Below are 20,979 nucleotides of genomic sequence, written 5' to 3'. Positions count from 1 at the left end.
CATCCATTAAATACTTTTGTCAGTAAATGTTTTTTACAGGCAGTACGGTGCTGCTACCCAGTGTCGGCCTGTGGTGCTTACATTACACCACGTGGAAATGACGTAATTTTTAAGTATCCAATCAGCTGCCACTATCGTCTTGGATTTGAAATTGAAGCGGGCGAAGGCGGAAGCGACAACCAGCGCAGTAAACAACAATCCAACAGTAACGTCTTTTACCGCGGACGATTATTTTCTTTATGAAAATTGACTTGTATATTTTTTTTAAATACATCGTGACGTGTTTGTCTGAAAGTACACGTTTTTGAATTGTTTAAGGAAACCTACGATCTTTTATTTATTTATTAGCAGTCGTTAAAATGTCGCTATTCAGCGTGCAGGCGAGAAAGCACACAGTTTACTACGACCATCTAATGTCAACAACCAGGACCCAAGGCAGTGAGTGTTCAGCTGAGAGAAAGGCAGTCAAAACTCTCGCCAAGGATGAGGCACCACCCGGAGACCCTACGTGTTCGGACAGCGATAAAAGCAGCGCCATAAACCGGACGTATGTCATCTCTGCGCTGTCAAAAAGCGAACAGACACCCCATCGCGGTCGGCTCACTCTCCAAAGGAGGTCACGGCGAAAGACCGGAGCTGATAGTGCGGAGGACACGGCGGTGGAGCTAAGCCAAAATAACGTAACAACAACTCTAGAGAAGAGAATGACCTTGCAACGGAGGCCCAAGACGCCCTCCACGGGTAAAAGTGCTACGATACCGCGTGTGGTCAGTTCACACGCAACGCCTAAAATCCTTCAAGAATCCAACGGGAGAACTCCCACTTTATACCGCTCCATTAGCTTGAGAGAGTCTGCCAGGAAAGGACGAGAAGGGAAGCTGGCGCACAGCAAGACTCCATCCTCCTCGTCCCGGTCACCAGTCTCCACAGGTAGGCCGTCCGATGAGCAATCCCAGACGTTCAAAACCCCCACTAAAAAGACACCATTTGTCAAAATCGCCGCACGGAGAGATGTCTTCGAGAAACTGAGTGTGAAGGAAATCCCCAAGCCAGTACTGAGCAAAGCAGTAAATTCAGACAGGTCCAAAAGTAGAGTAAGCAAGCAAGCAGAGGACAGCAAATCAATCCCAGTTCCTCGAACAAGTAAGACTGGTGTGCTTAAAGCAACCACGGCATCACAGATGAGGGCTACTACTGCGATCTCATGCTCAAAGCCAGAAAACACCAGGATGCCAACAACCACGTCTGCTGCAGCACCTAAACAGTCCTTGCCACGTCCCAGCGAGGCCTCCAAGACACAAGACTCACTAAAGATGGAGAACAGTGCAGTGGCTGTTGCAGTGCGTGTTCGTCCTTTTAATGCCAGGTTTGTGTTTGCATGGAAAACAAATGCCTTTCTTAAATTTAGACCTAATGCTATCCTTTCCTGAAAAATGATCCAAAATGCTTGAATTTGACTTCGAAAAGATTTGGGATGCTGTATGAAATTATTGAGTGCAAAAACGAACTAAAACCCATAATTACTGGTTTTAAATATTTTCAATGTGCACTGTCCTCGCTGGAAAACCACCATGTGTTTCTCATCCATCCTAGGGAGAAGGCCGAAAAGGCCTCACAGGTGATTTTCATGAGTGGCCAGGAGACAGTTGTGCAACATCCCGACTCAAAACAGAGTTATTCCTTCACCTTTGACTTCTCCTTGTGCTCTGTGGATCCGAGTGATGCCTCCTTCGCCAACCAGCAGATGGTGTACGATACTTTGGCAAAACCGCTGCTGCTGCGGGCTTTTGATGGATTTAACACCTGCCTTTTTGCGTATGGACAAACTGGCTCTGGAAAATCATATACGTGGGTATTTTTTTGGCAGACTTAGTAATTAATTTTCATTCATCTATTCAGTTTCCTTTCATTGTGCTCAAATGTTGTGCTTGAAAGGTTTTCTGATCTGCTTTTTGTTTTAAATGTTTGTTTGGCAGCATGATGGGCTTTGGAGAGGAGGCTGGAGTCATTCCTCGGTTCTGCCGGGAACTTTTTTTGAGGCTTTCCGCCATGGAAAATGAACAGGTATTTTATGGGCTAGAATATTTTTACTATGTTGATTTGCTGTTGCATATTGAATGTATGAGAAATTTGCAAGACATGATCGGCCAACCACTTCATTCGGTACACCTTCATTCACAACTCTCGATAAAGTTTAAATTAAAATGTATGTTGGCTGACAATTAAAGCTTTCTGCAAAACATTATATGATCCAAGATAATGGGATCGAAATTATGACTACCGTAATTTTCGGACTATAAGTCGCGGTTTTTTTTCATAGTTTGGGTGGGGGGGCGACTTATACTCAGGAGCGATTTATATACATATATATGGTTTTTTTTCACTTTTTTGGGCATTTTATGGCTGGTGCGACTTATACTCCGGTGCGACTTATAGTCCGAAAATTACGGTACTTACTAAAATTAGATGGCATTACATAACAGGCAAAATATTAGCTACCGTAATTTTCGGACTATAAGTCGCGGTTTTTTTCATAGTTTGGGTGGGGGGGCGACTTATACTCAGGAGCGACTTATATACATATATGGTTTTTTTTTCACTTTTTTGGGCATTTTATGGCTGGTGCGACTTATACTCCGGTGCGACTTATAGTCCGAAAATTACGGTAACTTTGGTTGTGACTCCAGGTCAAATGTCACGTGGAGATGAGCTTCTTTGAAGTCTACAATGAGAAGATCCATGACCTCCTCGTCACCAGAGATGATCCAAACCAGAGGAGGATGCCCGTAAGTCTTGAACAGTTTGCAAAATTATACCTTGTCCAAAAATTTATCTAGCCTCAAGTAAAGTACTTCAACATGGATGTGATCATTGGTGTTGCTTTTTTATAGTCTTAGAATAAATTGCAGTTGTTATTTCAGCTGAGGGTGAGGGAGCACCCAATCCATGGACCTTATGTTGAAGAGCTATCTGCGTAAGAACATGTTTTTTCAAATATACTTTTTTATTCTTAGTCATATTGTCTCACCAGAATTACTTGTTTCTTCACAGAAATGTTGTGGAGTCTTACAATGACATTCAGGTAAGTTTAACCATTTTAGAAGTTTATATGAATATCAATATAGAACAGAGCAGCAACATTGTGACTGCACGCTTCCGGGTACTCACTCAAGGGCCTTGTTCTAAAAGTAGCGCACCAGTGATGGGACAATGTGATTTCTGAAAAATGTTGTGGAAGTCGTCATTTAAAAATAAGATTTCTTATTATAATGTATTGCATATTGTTTATTTCCTTAGTTGTTTAAATACTTGTTATTGAGCAAAATCATCGACATAATCAGTGTATTTCACAATCATTAATAAATATTTATTATTGATAGATAACATAATAAAAGGCAGAAAATTGAATTAACCTTTGTATCCACATGTTGTCATTCATATAATAGAAATGTTTTGCTCTGAGTCATTAAATTGTTTGTAAATTGAGTTGAGATTATCATATTTCAGCACATATACTTTTTTCAGAGTCATGCCGTGGAAATTTCCTAATGTAAAATATAGCATGTGTGTGCCTTGGCTCATTAAGGGAGCACTGATATCAACAACCAATATTTGGCTGCTCAGTTAGTTATGAAATTCTAACTGATTGTATCATTTTTCCAGGGATGGTTTGAACTAGGAAACAAGCAGAGAGCAACTGCCGCCACTGGGATGAATGATAAAAGCTCCAGATCTCACTCTGTCTTTACCCTTGTGATGACTCAGACTAAGGTGCAGTACTGCCTTCTCATATTTGAATGCATACACAGTTCCCGAAAAGAAAATTTGGTGCATAAATGGTGTACTTCATTCCATGAATACGAGTTTGGATACATGTGCTGGTTCACAGACTGAGTTGGTGGAGGGAGAAGAACATGACCACAACATCACCAGTAGAATCAACCTGGTGGACTTGGCAGGCAGTGAACGGTCTAACGTCGCACAGACAAGTGGAGATCGACTCAGGGTACGCACAGCCATAATCGATATCATAATTTGTATTTGTAATTTTATTATCACTAATGAAAAGGTAATATATATATTTTGGATTAATTATTGGTGCCTTCTTTACCATCATAAACCTGTTTCTATTGGGGATAATTGTTTTCCACCAAATTAATGAGGATCATTTTTTGTATCCTTTTAGGAGGGTGCTAGCATAAACAAATCTTTGCTGACACTTGGAAAAGTCATCTCCGCACTGGCTGATCAAGCGTTAACAAAGAAGAAAGTTTTTATACCCTACAGGGAGTCTGTCCTCACATGGTGAGAGCACCAATTTTTTTTATGTTTGGTTGATTCTGTTCGGAAATTCAACCGCAACCCCAGTCGAGCATTTATGGATGAGATTTTGACCAAGTCCCTTATACTGATTTGCCTCATGTTTTTTTTTTTTTTTTTTTTTTTACATTTTTATTTATTGTTTTCATTAGGGTATTGTTATTGTCCTCTCACAACTTAAATATACAAAACAAAGTGGTTACAAAAAAACTTGCATACATTTTGTGCAGAGGGTTTAGTGGGAAGATCTCCCCTACAATCACCTTTACTTCTTGATCAGGCTGCTAAAGGAGAGTCTGGGCGGTAACTCTAAGACGGCCATGATAGCCACGCTGAGTCCAGCCGGAAGCAACGTGGAGGAAAGCTTAAGCACGCTGCGCTACGCCCAACAGGCCCGCACAATCATAAATGTGGCCAAGGTCAACGAGGACACGAATGCAAAGCTCATCCGAGGTCAGATATACTCTAGATGCAATTTAGCCCCTACTTGAATTTGTAGACCTCTGGGCTGCAGTGATTTGAGTGAATGGATTGTTATCACCATGCAGGTTGTGTGGGTGAGCAGTTGTGTGATCTGTGTTACAACTCACACATGCTGCCCGGGGGAAAACAATGTTTATCTTCTCATGCACTGTACTTTGTTTTGCTCCAATTCCTTTCTTTTTGTTTTCTCAGTTGTGCAACTTGTTTTAGAATGTAGGCCCTTTCTGACCTTCCATCCGCCATTCCAGTTTGCTCTGCCTCTGAATATTCTTCTCATTCCCTTTCTTCATATGAGAATCTTTACTTCCCTGTTTATGTCTTGCTCTTGATCTCCCCTCTCTCCCACATGCCCTCCTGTCTGCCCATCTATCCATCACCAGCTTATGCCCTACCCACTTCAATTAAGGGCCGGGCCCTGACCTTGCCTCCGGGCCATATTTATGCACTGTCAGCCGCACATGGCGGATAACTGTCATGCAAGTATTATTTTTCATTAGATCATCAGGCTCCCGTTTGACATTTTTAGCACGAAGGGGAGCTAATGCTGTGGATTTCGCTCACGTCCCCTGACACAGTATGAAAATCATAGTGGATGTGAGTCTGAGGTTACAATTTGGGTCAATGTTAGGTCCGTAATGTTCTTTTGATGGGCTAAACTTTATCTGGAGTCACCTGTTGAGTAACTTTATGATTAAATTCCTATAGACATAAATAGATTTTCGTGATACGTTGTCGTGTTGCTCAGAGTTGAAGGCGGAAGTGGAGAAGCTGCGAGCCGCGCAAGCGAGCATCCGTGGTATTGAACCAGAGCGGGTCAGGCTCTTCCAGCAGGAGATCAGTTGTCTGAAGAACAAACTCTGCCAGCAAGAGCAAGAGATGGTAGAGGCCAACAGGTCAGCATTACTTTGATTACCATTGATTTGATTATCTACTGATGCAACAACACAAAAACAACTTCTAATTCCAAAATATCATATTGGGATGTCCACATTTCCTGAAATTCTTTTTGCTTAGTGCCCAACGTGTTGGTTTTGAAAAATGTGGTCCATGCAATCAACAATGAAAAGCAATATTGATATTATATTATTTCCCTCTTTTCAATACAAAACTAAGCTTTTGATTTTTAACTTTAAAAAAAAAAAAAAAAAAAAGGAAAACTTGAGATGATTTGGGATACTTGAGAAGCTCTCACTTAAAACGGTTCGCTTTATTTCTTTTCTTATTAAAAACAAACTATAGGAAATGGCGAGAGAAACTCGAGCAAGCTGAAATTCGCAAACGTGAAGAAACCAAAGAGTTACAGGTATGTTGCCCCGCAAAGAAAGTTCACTGGCCGTAACTGATATGCTGTACTATCGTTTGTTCTCCTTGTCTACAGAAATCAGGCGTGACATTCAAAGTGGATAACCGTCTCCCCAATCTGGTTAACCTGAATGAAGACCCTCAGCTGTCTGAGATGCTTCTCTACATGATTAAAGAGGGTCGAACGACAGTTGGCAAACTCAAGTTTGACTGCACACATGACATTCAGCTGACTGGCGCCCTCATTGCCGACCAGCACTGGTGAGAACAAATACTTATCAGCCACATTAATGCACACCTACTCAAGATGAGGTCCTGTTAAGTAACTAAATTAGCCAGCCAAAATGTCAGTACCTCAACTTGAGTCTCTGCAAATACCCACGTACAGTATTTTATTTTTCCAGGGTCATGTCCCATCTAGATGAGATTTTTAGCCCCAAAAACGAATGACTTTGTTTCTTGTTACAGCATTATAACAAACGCCCATGGTACCATCAGCATCACACCGATGGAAAATGCCAAGACCTTTGTGAATGGAAACTTAATATCAGAATCAACTATTTTGCACCACGTAAGTATGCAATATTTCATTTGAAATTGATTGTCATTCCAAGCAAACTTTTTATGATCCGAATTAAAACAGTTTACCAACCTATCTATTTTATAAATACTGTACATCTATTTCTTAATTTCTGTCGGCAGGGAGACAGGGTGATTCTGGGTGGAGACCATTACTTGCGTTTCAACCATCCCGCAGAGGTGCAGAGTGGAAAGCGCGCATCATGTTGGACTGGTGCAGGCGACGGCCATAAAGATTTTGAGTTTGCCAAAAATGAATTGCTTGCAGCTCAAAGAGCAAAGTAAGTGAGAAGGGCACAGAGCAATTGTGGGCGATTAGGGATCAGGCCAGCCCGTGAATAGGAAAAATCCATATATAATTGATGCCCATTATGAATACCTTAAAGAAAATTTTGATTATTTTTTTTAAACCCTAAATGTTCAGAAAATAAAACGAATAAATCGCCCATGAATGTGTTGATGCCAGTCCACTGTATACATTTTTAACACACTCTGTTTAGTGTCAGTTTTTCCACTCCCTTCTAAGTTATATTTTGTTATCCCAGGCTGGAGGCAGAAATTGAAGAGGCCCAGGTGAAGGCCAAAGAGGAAATGATGCAGGGTATCCAGATGGCCAAAGAGGTTGCCCAAAAAGAGCTTTCTGATCAGAAAGCCCTTTATGAGAACAAGATCCAAGCAATGGAAAAACTGCTGGTACAGGAATTTTTTATTTGGAAAAATCCATTTACACTGTCCACACTTGACCATTTTTTTTCTAGTTGCAATAATTGTGATTTTAATGATTTTTTTTCTTTTCAAACCACCCGTATGTACTGTTCATTTAGAACCAGTTGTCTTTTGACAGACTTCATTATGCTTGCTCAGCCTGAGTTATACCAAAAATGTCATTCACTCAGAACGAGGAAAATGAGCGTAAGCGTCTCCAGGAGCTCAACCAGCAAAGGGTAGCCAGCCAGATGGAAGAACTGAAGATGGCAAATAAGGAGTTGGAGCAAGAGGTGGACTCCCAGAAGGAACGCCTCCGTCTACACATGGAGGCCCAGGTCAGGGTGTAGTAGACTAACACTTTCACTTGAAAGTGGAAAGCTGGCTTATATTGTGCGACACGGGGTTTGCACCACCAGAATGTGGAAAAATACTCCCACACAGATCATTGTGGGCAGTTTTTAAATAACAGTTTCACGAGGAGCTATGTCTTAAGGTTAGAAACAGGGTCCATATGTATGTGATTAAAGTGAAACAATGTTGTCTTGGTTCTCTTTCAATATCACAATCTGAGTGAAATTGAGACATCACACCGTGCAATTCAAATAATCATCATTATTTATTTAAGGTGATGGAGGAACACCATGTGTGTCAAGCAAAGATTGTTGAGGCATTGGAAGTTGAGAAGCGAAAGCTCAGCAAAGAGCTTGAAGAAATCCAGCGGAAACGGGCAATGAGGTTAATCCACACTCCAAGAGATGGTGAGTCATTTTTGAGGCTCACTAGTGACTGCCCACCTTCATGAGCAAGCTCAGTTTTGGATAGAGTAGTGCGAGTCATTGTTTTTGCCTCAGAACCACTGCGTATAGCTCCTCTCTAGAATCTGATGAAAAAAAAAAAAGATATGTATGTTTTAATGGTGATGGGTATCATAGTAAAATTCAATTTTATTATTTTTCCCAACTATTATGCGATCCAATAGAATAATCTAGTATTTTTTTTGTTTATCAAGAGAAGCACTATATTTCATGTCTTTATTGCAGTGTCTCCACGTTGGGATGCTATGAAACTCTCCTTGATGATTGAAGAAGCCAATAAGATCAGTGCTAACTTGAACAAAAACACCATCTTCAGCAGGTATACAAGATCACATGACAGTACACCCCAAAAAAAATCTAAGGCTGACACAGTTTAACTTAAGTGTTTGTTTGTGGCAGTGAGATACGTACATTGTGATATTACTGTGTTTGTAGACACGAGAGCTCTGACAATGGCCACCCAGGCCAAGGGGATGTTGTTCAAGTCCGGGTCCAAAACACAAAGCTGGGGATCTCTACTTTCTGGAGCCTGGACAAGTTTCAAAACAACTTGGCTGTTATGAGAGAAATGGAACAGGTTAATTTTGATTTTTAAGGATGAAATATCTGGATGGTTCTCAGAAAGAATGGTCCACCCAGCAGCCAGATGTTCAAACTCGGATTTACTTCATAAATCAATCATTTTTCTTTAACAGTTACCAGATTTCACTGCTTACAATATTGGTGACATACTGCAGAGACAAATAAGCCAACTTAAAACCTTCTCAATTGAAACAATATTTTAAGAAGTGCCAATCCAGTTAGAACAACTTTTATAGACTTATGACTTTTTAACATTTCCAATTGGCATTCATTGTAAAGTTCAATATTGCCTAGTGTTACAAAAGCATTTTTACCGTATGTTGATATTCTTTACCAACAGGTTTGCCAGTTGTGTGTCTCAGCTGTAATTTCTTTTTCTCCTTAGGGTGATCCGGCTTCTAAAGAGGATGACGTGTTCTATGCCCCTGATGATGAGTGGGAGCAAGATATATCATCTTCCTCTGCCTCATCTTCCACCTTTTCACGTCGCAGGTAATATTCAACATACTTCTGTTTGGTTTATCCCAAACATGCGTTGATGACATCATGAAGTTCAAAATGTTAGTGCTGGAGGCAGCTGAAAGTTTGGTGGATGTGTCTGGCCGCCTCCAAAAATACCTGACTAACATGAAAATTAGGGAGCTGTCTCTTGGTGAAAAACATTTCTTCTATTTTGGTGCAACTGTTTAGATGTGCCTCATTACAAATGTTCATAATCATACTACGTTCATAATAAGGTACATATTCATACATTACTTCTGTTTTTTGTTTTTTTTAGGAGCAGGAGTTTATTAAAGAGCAAGAGACTCTCAGGGCGTCTTTATGAGATCCGTGTTCATCCCATTCAGAGCCTTCTTAAGGGCTCCTCCCACTCTGATGGTAAGTCTGATGATTCAAAATGACTTTTTCCCCCTCTGTTTTCACAATTTAAATGCATAAGGCTCACCAGTCGGTTCCCTGGTGTAGTCTGGGAATCAGGAAAATGAAAATTCCCAAACTCGGCCGCCGCTGCATCTTTTTTTAAACGATAACATGTGATCCAAGGGTGTTGCCACTTGAAGTAAAAATGGAGTCCCGGAAGACTATATGACAAATTGAGTTTCTAATATGACATGTTGTAAAAAAATAAAATAAAAAAAGTGATCTCTGATGAAGTCATGTTTTCACACCCCAAGTGATCTCTGTGTCTGTCCCAGGGTTAATGGGTGTTGCCACACCACCCTCTACACATTCCAGCAGCACTGAATCTTCATTGCCTGCTATCTGCAAGGAGCTGGTGAGCCAATCAATTGCCCGCTTACGCAGCTTTGGAGGAGCTGAAGAAAGCTTGGCCGATAGATTGGCGTCAGATTTGCACTGGGTATACACAGCTATCCAGACCATATCTGATCTGTACGACAGCTTAGATGATGACAGCCAAGAGAATGGTGAGTTAACCACGCTTGTTCATATTGAGCATTGTTTTATCGCTGATCAAAAGTCAGCACACAACAAAATTCCATTCAAATGAAGTAGAGTGGCATTTTCACATTGAAATCTATATTGACCCAAATTTCAGGAGCCCAGTATATGCTCTTATAAATTCATCATGCCCTATAGCAGGGGTGTCAAACTCATTTTTTTCGCAGGCCGCATTGTAGTCATAGCTTCTTTCGGAGGACCATTATGACTGTCAACCCAAATAAATGTATGAGCACCTCATATTATATACAGTAAAAGCTACAAAACAAACTGACAAATAACTCGTTTTCAAATCAGATGAGTAAAAACTGGTCAAATATTTAAAAAAAAAAGATATTATGAAAGGTGAAGACAATTTGCAATTCTAGTAATGACACACGAATTTGATGCACAATTTGTCTTCGCGGGCCACATAAAATGATGTGGCGGGCCGTATCTGGCCCCCGGGCCTTGAGTGTGCCCTATAGTAATTCTGAAACCTATTTTACTCAACACATTTACTGAAAAGACTAAACAAAAACACAAGTCAGTCTACTGATAATGAACTAATATAAAGTTAACACATGTAATAAATAGTAAGGAAAGAATTTTCACATCAAGACAATTGAAAGACATTTCTAATCTTCACTTATCCTCCCCCTCTACGTAGTGTTTGTGGGTAACGTGTCGGCTCTGACTCAACTGATCAAGGCAGCCGCAGCTACCGAGAGTGCAGTGTTTGTCATCAGACAGTGGTTGGCTGGTGTGAAAGCCTCCTCTGGCCTACTCTATACACTCGCTGAAGAACTCAAGAGCCAAGTCAAGAAGATGGGAGGATATCTGCAGCTGCTCATTCAAGTGACTATTCATAAATTCACTTTTCAGTCTCGTACTTCAATTAATTGAGTGAAAAAAATCTTAGGTGGCAAATAATTTTGATTTTTGGCATAGGCTGGTTAATAAAAATTCAAAGCCTTGATTGACGGGTCTTGGCTCTGAGCTGTTTGAGCTGTGTCTATGGAAATGACTAAGCAGAGGGAATTGTGAACCTTGAGCCTCAAACAGAACATGAATATATGGAAAATGAATCTAATTTCCTTATAAGCCTCAGTACCTAAACACAAATTTCTTCTACATCCAAGTTTTTTGTATGTTTTCATTTATTTAAAAAGTCCCGCAGAACATTCCATCCATTTGTTCGCTTGTTTTCATTGATTCACTCACTAAATATATTCAAATTCCACCTGTTGCTTAGGGCTTACTCGATGTTTACTGAAAATGCAAATCTTCTTGTTTAGGGTTGCGAATCCGAGATCACGTCAATGGTGGGCGAAGCACGAAGGAAGAGTGGTCAGTGCCTGCGTGCAGCATTGCTCACACTTAGCCACCTGGCGGTGTTGTCAGGCATGCCACTTAGTGTTATGGAGTTGGGTTTCCAGGCCACAGGCAAGGTAACAATACCATTAATACCATAGTAGCATCTGTCTCCGTCTGGCTCTGGGATTTGCCGTAATTAAGATCAGATTAAACATTACAGAGGAATAGAACATTAGCTGTATGGCGCTCCGAGGTAAAAAAGGATTGGAATGTGTGATGTTATTGAATTAAAATGCCATTTAACCAATTGAAATTGCAGCGTGTATACTAACTAAGTATATCAGCTTTTAAGAATGTTACATATGCATTTGTCCCATCTTTTTTTTTTTTTCTTTCTTTCATTCATTGCTTAGATCTACACATTTGTGTCTTATTTGTGTTACATGCATAGGCAGTGAAAATCAATTATTATGTGTAGGACCAGTAAAGTAAGGAAAGTAAGATTTGCTTGGGAGTCAAAGTTCGGTTTATTTCGAGGCATATTTTATCAGCCAAGGGAATTTTTTGGTCATGCAAAAAAATAAAAAAATAGATCCACAAATTTTGAAGGGTGTTAGGCATCTTCAAATCCAGTGCATGTACAGCATTTTCCCTATTTTGATGAATTTTAAATTCAAAAGTATTTTACTTATGAGCCGATACTACATTACTCTTCCTCATGAAATAAATATCTCTGGTGCTCATCCAAAGTTTCTCACATTGTCTTGAGGGAAATTGTGCTTTTTAGACAGGCATTGTCTGATGTGAATGTTGTACATATAAACATCATAAAACCTATTTTCAGGTATCATTTGTAGCATATCTGATGAAAGGAACAAATAAAGGTGTACACTCCGTCTTGGAAGAAAGTCTCATCTCCACCAAGGAAATACAGAGAGCGGCTCAGTTCGCTCATCCAAAGAACCCAGTAAGATTAAAAAAATAATTGTTGTGATGTGATTAGCTCTTTTTTAAAGTAATCATCTAACAAGTAAAATCCAGGTGAACATTTATCATGATCTATTCACAGGTGCTGCAGGGCCTCAAGTCCAAGGCGCTTGATTTAGCCCGCTGCATGCAGAAGTACATCCATTGTTGCATCATGGTGAGTTTGAACTCAACTCAGATTATGCCTACTGTAATGACAAATGTGTGTTGACATTTATTTTTTCTAAGCATAATTAAAAGAGCATTTTTTTTTTCTGTCCAAAATTGCAAACCCTATTTGCAGTATACTGGGGACGGGGACTGGTCTGACTCGCAAATAGTGAAAATGCATGTGTGATTGATGGCCATTTATATATGCATTTTGTTTATACTACGCAGGTGTATCTACTGTACATGGAATGTCTTGTAAGAATTTTTCAAAATTTGGTCTTGAGCAAAAATACAGTACACAGACACAAGCAAGTAAAAAAATCTCAAATATTTAAGTGCAAATCTAAATTTTCATTTCTTTAATAATGATCAAGAATAAAGGCAATATATTCTGTAAAGTGTGCATGCAGTTTATGAGTAAAGCTTATCATCCAATCCTGCTCAGACTTGGCACTACGCTAATAATCAAATTTCACAGAGATCCATCATAGGTGGCACTCATCCTTTATTGTCAGTGTAGAGCTGAATGCTCAGAAGGCTCATCTCTGTTGTCGCTAAACATTTAGTTAATTAAGGTGATAAATGAAGTGGGATCACTTGCAGTCAACACACACGTTATCTTTGTTGAACAAATTAGTTTTTATTTATTGAAATTCAATTATGTACTTCCTCCATTGACACATTAAGTCCCAGGGCCATTTTTAATACCCTTGTGTCATTGTTGTCAAGGCAGCTCAACTGAGTTAAAGTTGAAGCAAATACCGTAATTTTCGGACTATAAGTCGCTCCGGAGTATAAGTCGCACCAGCCATAAAATGCCCAAAAATGTGAAAAAAAACATATATAAGTCGCTCCGGAGTATAAGTCGCATTTATGGGGGCAATTTATTCGACAAAATCCAACACCAAGAACAGACATGAACGAGCAACAACAGGCTAAACGATACGGTATGCTAACGTGACAAATACAAACGAGGAGCTGAGAACGGGCCTGACGTAACATTCAGTTATTTAAAAAAAACGATTACATAAATAACACGTTTATAGAACAATCTGTGTCACTCCAATTCATTAAATCCATCGATCGTCCTTTGTCAACAATGCCGTGTGCCGCGCCGCAGTTCAAATTATTCCACAGGCCCATACAACGATATATAAACTATATTTTAAATAACTATCACATAAACAACAATATTATCAAACCATTTGTGTCACTCCAAATCATTAAATCCATTGATCAAATTTCTCGTCCTTTATGTCATCCTGGTGACAGAGGACATGTCCAGAGGATATGGCGCTTTAAAGTGTTAATTATTTTATTTGATTTTTTCTCTCTATTTTTCATGTTTTGAATATGTTCAAGATAAAGATATCAAAGCATGTGAAGTGATCAACTATACTAAAAATAACATGTAAAGTGGTCAACTATACTTGTAAGTAAGTGATGTGTTAATGATCAAGTAAAAATTTGTGGGGAAAAAAACATAAGTCGCTCCTGAGTATAAGTCGCCCCCCCACCCAAACTATGAAAAAAAACGCGACTTATAGTCCGAAAATTACGGTACTTGCACAGCTTGGACATGTAGAGAGCAATTTATTTTTTGGGGGCGGGGTTATTAATGTGTGTGTGTGTGTGTACATACGTATATATATATATATATATATATATATGCTCTATAATGCGCTATAAAAAATTATATTTTGGGGTTGGGCGGGGTCCTATGTTTATGGTGTTCAGCAGCGGCGTGAAAATTACCCACAAGACGTTGAGGAAAGCGAGGACAATGCTTCAGCTTCCAAATTGCAGACTTTGAGGGCTACAGCGGCCACATTGTTCAATTTGGACCAAGCCATCAAGCAGCTGCACTCCTCTTTGTCCAACACCCTGAGAGGTGAGAGTTCTTATGGATGCCACCTGCCATGTGTGCATATGAAAAAGCCCTCAAACTTTTTTGACATGGAAATCAAAAGTTTATTCACTTTCACAATGTTGACAATTGCTGTAAATAATTTACAGTCTTAAATGCTTGCAATCATTCCCCAGGTAAAGATAGACACTCTGAGTTGAGCAGCTGTAGAGAGCTCATCTCTTCCACTGCCAAGACGGTTGATGAGATTATCAGTGGTCTCTCCAAGGAAGCGGTTGGGCTTTCTCTACATCCCCCCTCTGGCCAAACTCTGATGGCTGCACAAGATGAGCTGCACTGTGCCCTGCAGTCTCTGACTTTGCCCTGGGATCAGCCGGAAGCTGTTCAGAGCAAGAACGCCGTCACGTCAGGAGAAAGCAAAGATGATCAGACTGAATGCGGTACAGCTCCTCACAACAGAAGTCGAGGCATTAATAATCTTGTATATTCCCTCCCTGCGGGTGTTACGTCCAGTGGTAGCCCACGTTGGGTGTAACACCCATGTTGTGAGAATGGAAATGAAACATTAATACATTATAGGAGCTTTATTATTATTTTTATCTTAACATAATAGTCTTGGCAACAGAGACAGCTGCCACTGCTTGTGTTGCTCCATCCAAGTCAACACAAAATATATTTGCACTCAGTTTTTAATTTTTTATAAATATATTTCAAAATGTTTTTCTTCCCTACGGAACATGCATGTTGTTTGTAAGACTTTGGATATAATATAAAAATATCTACTGATATGTTGCTATTTTGTGCGAGCAATAAAACGTATTAAAATGAGAATGTTGCACCCTTCCTCGCTGTGGTTCTGTTTTATAAATACATTTAAATGTGTGTTTTCCGGCGCATTTGAGTAAGTGATTTTAAACATAACATGTTGCTGAGAAAATAGCGCCAAGAAGGAAGCAAATGATGAATGCTCCTTGAATGACGTAATTGAGCAAACTCCATGCCAGACGCTCCAGGACCTTAGAGGCTCGTTGGACCAAACTTCGGGGCGCTGTCCTATACGCGTTACACCCTTTGCTCTTCACAAATTTCCTACCGCTTTCTCACTGCTAAAAAAGCTTCTTTCTCTTGACTCCAATGCGGCAGTGCTTGAGAAATACAAGTTCTTACATTGCATCAAGTAAATCTGACACCGAAGCAGAGATTTAAGATGAGACATGCTAAAAGTTTCCCGGACAATCATTAAGGTAAGACGCGGCTTTGTTCATTCAGAAATTCACGTTGTATGTCTAAAACAGAAGGGCAATTGTTACTCGCTGATTGACTATTTGATTTTCAGAATGCACTGGTTAATGTCTCCTCGTTCTAAAGTGCTTGTAAGTATTTTTCCTTTTCTGCATATATTTGATAGTTATAGTGGTTAGATTGGTTGATTACTAAAATTGAAGCTGCAATCCCCCTGGTTGCATCTTAAAATTTATAAATACAGTACATATAGTTTCCTAGTATTAAAAAGTTCCTCTTTAGTCAATTTAAAGTGTGAAACTAAATATATTCAAACTGATGTATTTTAAGTCAATATTAAACTGAACTAACTGCTATTTCTCTCAGGTGTGTTGTCATGTCTTTATATCAGGTAAGTGGCTTTTTAATCTTTTTTTTTTTCATTCAGCGTTAGCACTGTAGAATTGCAAGACAGAATTCTGGTTAAAAAATGTAACATTAAATAAAAATCTACTTTTTATTTTTACATTAATTCTAATATCAAACTAAGTTGCTTGGGACAAATTTATCTAGTTATCCTACCAAACTCGTAAAAACACAAATCCTGAATTTGATCTAACATTTAGAGAAAAATGTGTTTTGTAGTTTTTTATTGTTAGTAGTATTTTAAATATGCTTAGCCGCATTCCTGCATGTGTTCGAAGTTTCCCTCGTTAAACACACTTGATTCAAATGATCAGTTCATCCTCATGCTCTGCAGGATTCTAATAATCATCCTGAATAATTACGACTGGAGTTTGACACCCCTTTCAGTTAAAATTTTCAATTAAATCTTATTTGTATAGAAATCAAGATGTAAATTGTCTCTTTACGTACTGTAGATGTTCAATTCCATCAAGGGGAAAAAAAAACACATTTTATTTATTTAAACTTTTTTTTTTTTAAATATAGTGTTAGGTCTTCTTGTGGGATTCCGTTGCCAGTCCCACTTTTTGGAAAGAGCTCCTGCTAAATGTCAGACAGCTACACTCGCTGCCCATCTGTCTTTTATTTTTTGGCTTTTGACTTGGCGTGAGACTTGGTTTCAGTTTGAATGTTTTTGTTCTTTTTACTGTCTTTGTTATTTATTTATTATCTTAACCGTGTTTGTTCTATGACTTACTTTGCTCCATGTACAGCACTTTGTATGCAGCGGTTGTTGTTTTAAATTGCTCTACAAATCAGTTCAGCTGAAACAATTGTAGGCAGTTATAACTGTTTTTTGTTGTTGTCAATAATAATGGAAGTTTTCTGTTTTAACAGCTCTTTTACTGGAAAGCAGAGCCCTTATATATGAGGAGACATTGTATGAATACATACCCGATGATTTGCAATGGGGCAGTGCAGACGAACTGTGTTACCAGCGCTCTGGGGCCTTAGCGGGTGTCTCCAGTCCAGATGAGAAACAAGAGATAAATAACTATTTGAAGTCCATAAACATCTCTGAAGCTGTGTGGATTGCCAAGAAATTCACTACTCATCTGCAAAGTAAGTTCACTACTTACATATCTATTCCTGAGCTGTCCTTTTGCATGACATCATGAGACATAAGTTTCGCTTTTCTTTGGCGTTTTGTACGATCTATTCCAAAGGGGAGCATTTGCAGAGAGAGGCTTAAAAATGTAAAGTTGTACGAAATCAGGAATATATGTTTGCAAGACTGAGTTTTAAAAAATGGTTTGGACATTAAAATATCTTATTTTTGCGCTTCAGTGTCAATGATATTTCATTCGCAGTTTTATGATGATGACAGGTAGACTGAGGAATGGATTATTTCTCATTTAAGGTAAGGGTTTTGAAATCGACCCGGGTTGGATTGTGTTTGACTTTAAAGGTTCCACTTTACTGTATTCTAGCTACTACACTTTAGTCTGCATTAGCTTTTACGATATTTCTTTTTTACGTTAACAAGTGTTATGCAAGCCTGCTTGGTTTTATAGTAGTGTTTCTGTTTTGTGTATGGTCGGGGGAAAAAAATTCAGGTGAAACTTTGGTTCTGGGGCTCAGCGAGCACTCAAACCGGAAGATTGTCCATCCTCTTCACAAGTTTTCAGACCCTAACTGCTTTGCAATTTCCAGCGCCGTTTCTTATTCCACCCAGTCATATATTAATGATTTCCAGCTTTGTGCAAACCTTATCCAAGGAAACCCTGCACAGCTGGCTCTGCTAGTACATGGTATTCATGGTGCTTACCAAGAAGTCTTCATCCCCGACGGATCCTGGCACTGAATTTGCGTTTCTTGGAAACAGAACGGTGGACGCTAGACATTATTCGCTGATGGCCATACAATCTACATTGGGAATGTCTTGAACATTTCTGACAGCATTGGGCCAGATGGCCTTTTTATTATCGGTCAGGAGCAGGACACCTTTGGGGGCTCATTTGAGGAGTATGAGTCATTCTCAGGAAGCATCACTGAGATTCACATATGGGATCAAGTACTGAAAAGAAGTGAAAGTTTTATGGAAAAGTTGTGTCCACCCAACATATCTGGGCTGATTTTCAAGTGGAACTGGGCATCCATGGAAATAGAGTCCTCTCTTACAAAGCTGTGTAGCAGGAGCCCATATAATAGGTAATTTGGCCAGCTTTCATCATCATCATAATGGGGGAAAAATTGAAAGGCTACCACATTCATTTAAAGACGATCTCATCAAGAACAGACACAAATCTACTGCATGCACATGGTTTGGCACGGTATCATTGCTGCACTGGTATTCAGGGCGGGTATGGTTGCTGTGCAGAAAAACAATCACATAGAGGCTAGTCGAAAGTCATTCTGGGATGCACACGTCCGGACTTGCACGTTTGCCAAAAATCTGAGAAGCATTTATGTGGGGAATCCACCCATTTGGAAATGTGTGTGTGTATTTGGGGAACCAAACAACAGAATCTCAATCAAAATATTGAAAAATGACTCCCCCCACACACACACACACACTTTCACACAAAGTATGTGCCTCAAACAAATTCTCTTTAAAATTCATTCTTAGAATGTAGAAAATGACATGACTAACATTTGTTTGAAAACACAAGAGGATCAAATCTTAAACTTTCAAACGTGAATGAGCTTTTCTTATCTAATGACATCCAAAACTGTGCTCCAGATGGCTAGCAAAACTTGTTTCATTGCCAGTACAGAACAAAAGAAAGCAACTGAATTGTAATGCAGTGATAGTAGTATTTACTTCAGATTGTACCGGAAAAATGAGAACTATAAAGTAACTACTTTTTATTTGCAGCATCAACAACACAAAGAATTCAGTTTGAAAGAGAGTTCTTCCCCACTTTAGCCAACTTCAACATGTTAATAAAATCACACATGCTCATTATTAATGTTTAATGGGGTTTGTGGTCTGACAGAATCCCTCTCAAGCCCGTTTCCCCTGCTTTACTCAATTTCAGCTCCTTACAGTTGTTGTAAATGTTTTGTGACTCACGTCACGTGTAATCCACCCATAACAGCAAACTCTGTCCCATTCTGACTTCATAGTCCCCTATGAGCATTGAGTGTCCAAAATTCACTTCCCAGTAGGTTGAACACACGGAAAAGACAACACATTTATACTCATTAAAGAACTTGCTGCCCAGGAACAAACAGTTTTAGTGATTTGTGGATTTTTTTTTCATTTTAATTCTTTTGCTGCTGTAGAACATGGGTAGGCGATTGAATAATGTAGGTTACGAAGTACCGTATTTTCCGGACTATAAGGCGCGCCGGACTATAAGGTGCACCTTCAATGAATGGCCCGTTTTAAAACTTTGTCCTTATATAAGGCGCACCGGACTATAAGGTGCACCATTTTACCTTTTTTACTTCAACTTCAGACGCAACAAATTACTTTATAATCACAAAATAATGATCCATTGTCTTTTTGATTCATGATTCATAGTCTTCAGCGGGCCACTTATGATTTATTTCATGACACAATGCTTCGGGCCAGGTTAAATTTAGGAATTTGGTCCATATATAAGGCACACCGGACTATAAGGCGCACTGTCGGCTTTTGGGAAAATGTTAGGTTTTTAGGTGCACCTTATAGTCCGGAAAATACGGTAATGTGGAAATGTTCAAGAAGAAACGTTGTCCAAAGTTAAACAGTGTTGTTGTCTATCATCATGGCTACATTAGTTTCCTTTTTTTTTTAACCCTCCGTTTTTATTCATCTAGGTAACATATCTGTCTTTTTGGACTCTATCTTGGCTGGCGATTCCTCAGAGAATCGGACATTTTCCCTACAGTTTGTCCAACCCCCCCAGCCTGACGGAGTGTGCGACATTTTTGATCCTGTTACAGGGAGTTTGGCCCACGACGACTGTGACACTTATCGAGGAGCCATCTGCCAGTACAAGAAAGGTGCCTTTGACAAAGTGTATTGTGACAATGTTAGACTCTGTCTCTCCCCTTCTCAAACGGAAAAGAGTAAAAATCAATTTTTAACTTGAAGGGGCCTATTTTTGTCAACAGGTGCACCTTGAGTTTTCAGTTTCAGAATTTGAGTTGCACCTCGCTGTGGGCTGTTTTCTATCATACTCTCCCTGACAATTTGTTGACTGAAAATAGACTAGAATTTAGACAAGCTCAAAGCAGGTGTAAGTTGTGGCACTGGTGATGCGATTTTACTGGATTTGATTGAGGCGCAGGTCGACAGAGCTTGAGCTCTACTGATGCCCTTTTGGACCTGCGCCTGTCTACCAAAATACCAAAAGAAAGTAAACTCCACCCATGTGCATAGTCAGACAGAGGTTTGGGCCAAATTTGTGTTTGGCACAAAAATAGTGGCCACAGTAGCTTACAGTAGCATAGCAAGTTTAATTATTTTCTATTCTCTGGTGACCTCCTGGGGAGGTGTGCAAAACACTTTGAAAACCACTGTTTAAGATTGTTAATATTTTGTGTGTAATAATTGTTTTTTATTAACTTGCTTTTATGAATGCAATTCCATTTTGTTAGTTATAGAAGATCAGGATGATCCTCATTCCCCAAAGATCCCATTGTTCAGCATATCGAACCAGTATCCTTTACCCGGTCCTGTAAGTTAAACTTTCTCAGTGTCCTTTTTTATGTTTGTAAATGTTACGTTTTAAGGCAAAAATGTATCATTGTAGGAATATAACACTACATGATAGCGCAAACTGATATTTATCTATCATCTCTTTTGGATGT

At 39.4% G+C, this 20,979-nt stretch overlaps 2 protein-coding genes across 4 annotated transcripts in view; both read left to right on the top strand.

Annotated features, from left to right (window-relative positions):
• The first annotated feature begins 156 nt into the window (after window positions 1-156).
• kif14 (kinesin family member 14) lies at window positions 157-15,393 on the top strand. Of its 2 annotated transcripts, none has more exons than XM_037250009.1 (29): window positions 157-1,366; window positions 1,594-1,848; window positions 1,977-2,064; window positions 2,688-2,786; window positions 2,922-2,974; window positions 3,052-3,082; window positions 3,664-3,771; window positions 3,890-4,006; window positions 4,187-4,305; window positions 4,601-4,773; window positions 5,549-5,696; window positions 6,043-6,106; window positions 6,182-6,366; window positions 6,574-6,676; window positions 6,808-6,965; window positions 7,230-7,377; window positions 7,581-7,727; window positions 8,018-8,150; window positions 8,433-8,526; window positions 8,643-8,784; window positions 9,175-9,281; window positions 9,568-9,668; window positions 9,986-10,216; window positions 10,900-11,087; window positions 11,528-11,680; window positions 12,391-12,513; window positions 12,616-12,690; window positions 14,421-14,574; window positions 14,727-15,378. In XM_037250009.1, exons 1-29 carry the CDS (start codon window positions 360-362, stop codon window positions 15,083-15,085), a joined length of 4,863 nt encoding a protein of 1,620 aa, XP_037105904.1. In that variant the 5' UTR covers window positions 157-359; the 3' UTR covers window positions 15,086-15,378. The 2 variants fall into 2 exon arrangements, with proteins under 2 accessions (XP_037105904.1, XP_037105905.1); XM_037250010.1 differs by having other exon boundaries at window positions 360-1,366; window positions 14,424-14,574; window positions 14,727-15,393.
• Window positions 15,394-15,571: 178 nt separating this feature from the next.
• LOC119121743 (adhesion G-protein coupled receptor D2) overlaps window positions 15,572-20,979 on the top strand; it is a 56,792-nt gene continuing 51,384 nt past the window's right edge. Inside the window, exons 1-6 of one of the 2 annotated variants that reach the window (XM_037249626.1) lie at window positions 15,572-15,794; window positions 15,887-15,923; window positions 16,159-16,183; window positions 17,074-17,298; window positions 19,984-20,169; window positions 20,767-20,846. In XM_037249626.1, the coding sequence (XP_037105521.1) occupies window positions 15,888-15,923; window positions 16,159-16,183; window positions 17,074-17,298; window positions 19,984-20,169; window positions 20,767-20,846 (552 nt within the window). In that variant the 5' untranslated portion in view covers window positions 15,572-15,794; window position 15,887. The remainder of the gene's footprint in view (window positions 15,795-15,886; window positions 15,924-16,158; window positions 16,184-17,073; window positions 17,299-19,983; window positions 20,170-20,766; window positions 20,847-20,979) is intronic. The other variant, XM_037249625.1, reaches the window with a different exon arrangement.

This window comes from Syngnathus acus, chromosome 4, assembly GCF_901709675.1.
Source record: "Syngnathus acus chromosome 4, fSynAcu1.2, whole genome shotgun sequence".
NCBI classification, from domain to species: Eukaryota; Metazoa; Chordata; class Actinopteri; order Syngnathiformes; family Syngnathidae; genus Syngnathus; species Syngnathus acus.
This window is presented reverse-complemented; position numbering and strand designations above follow the sequence as displayed.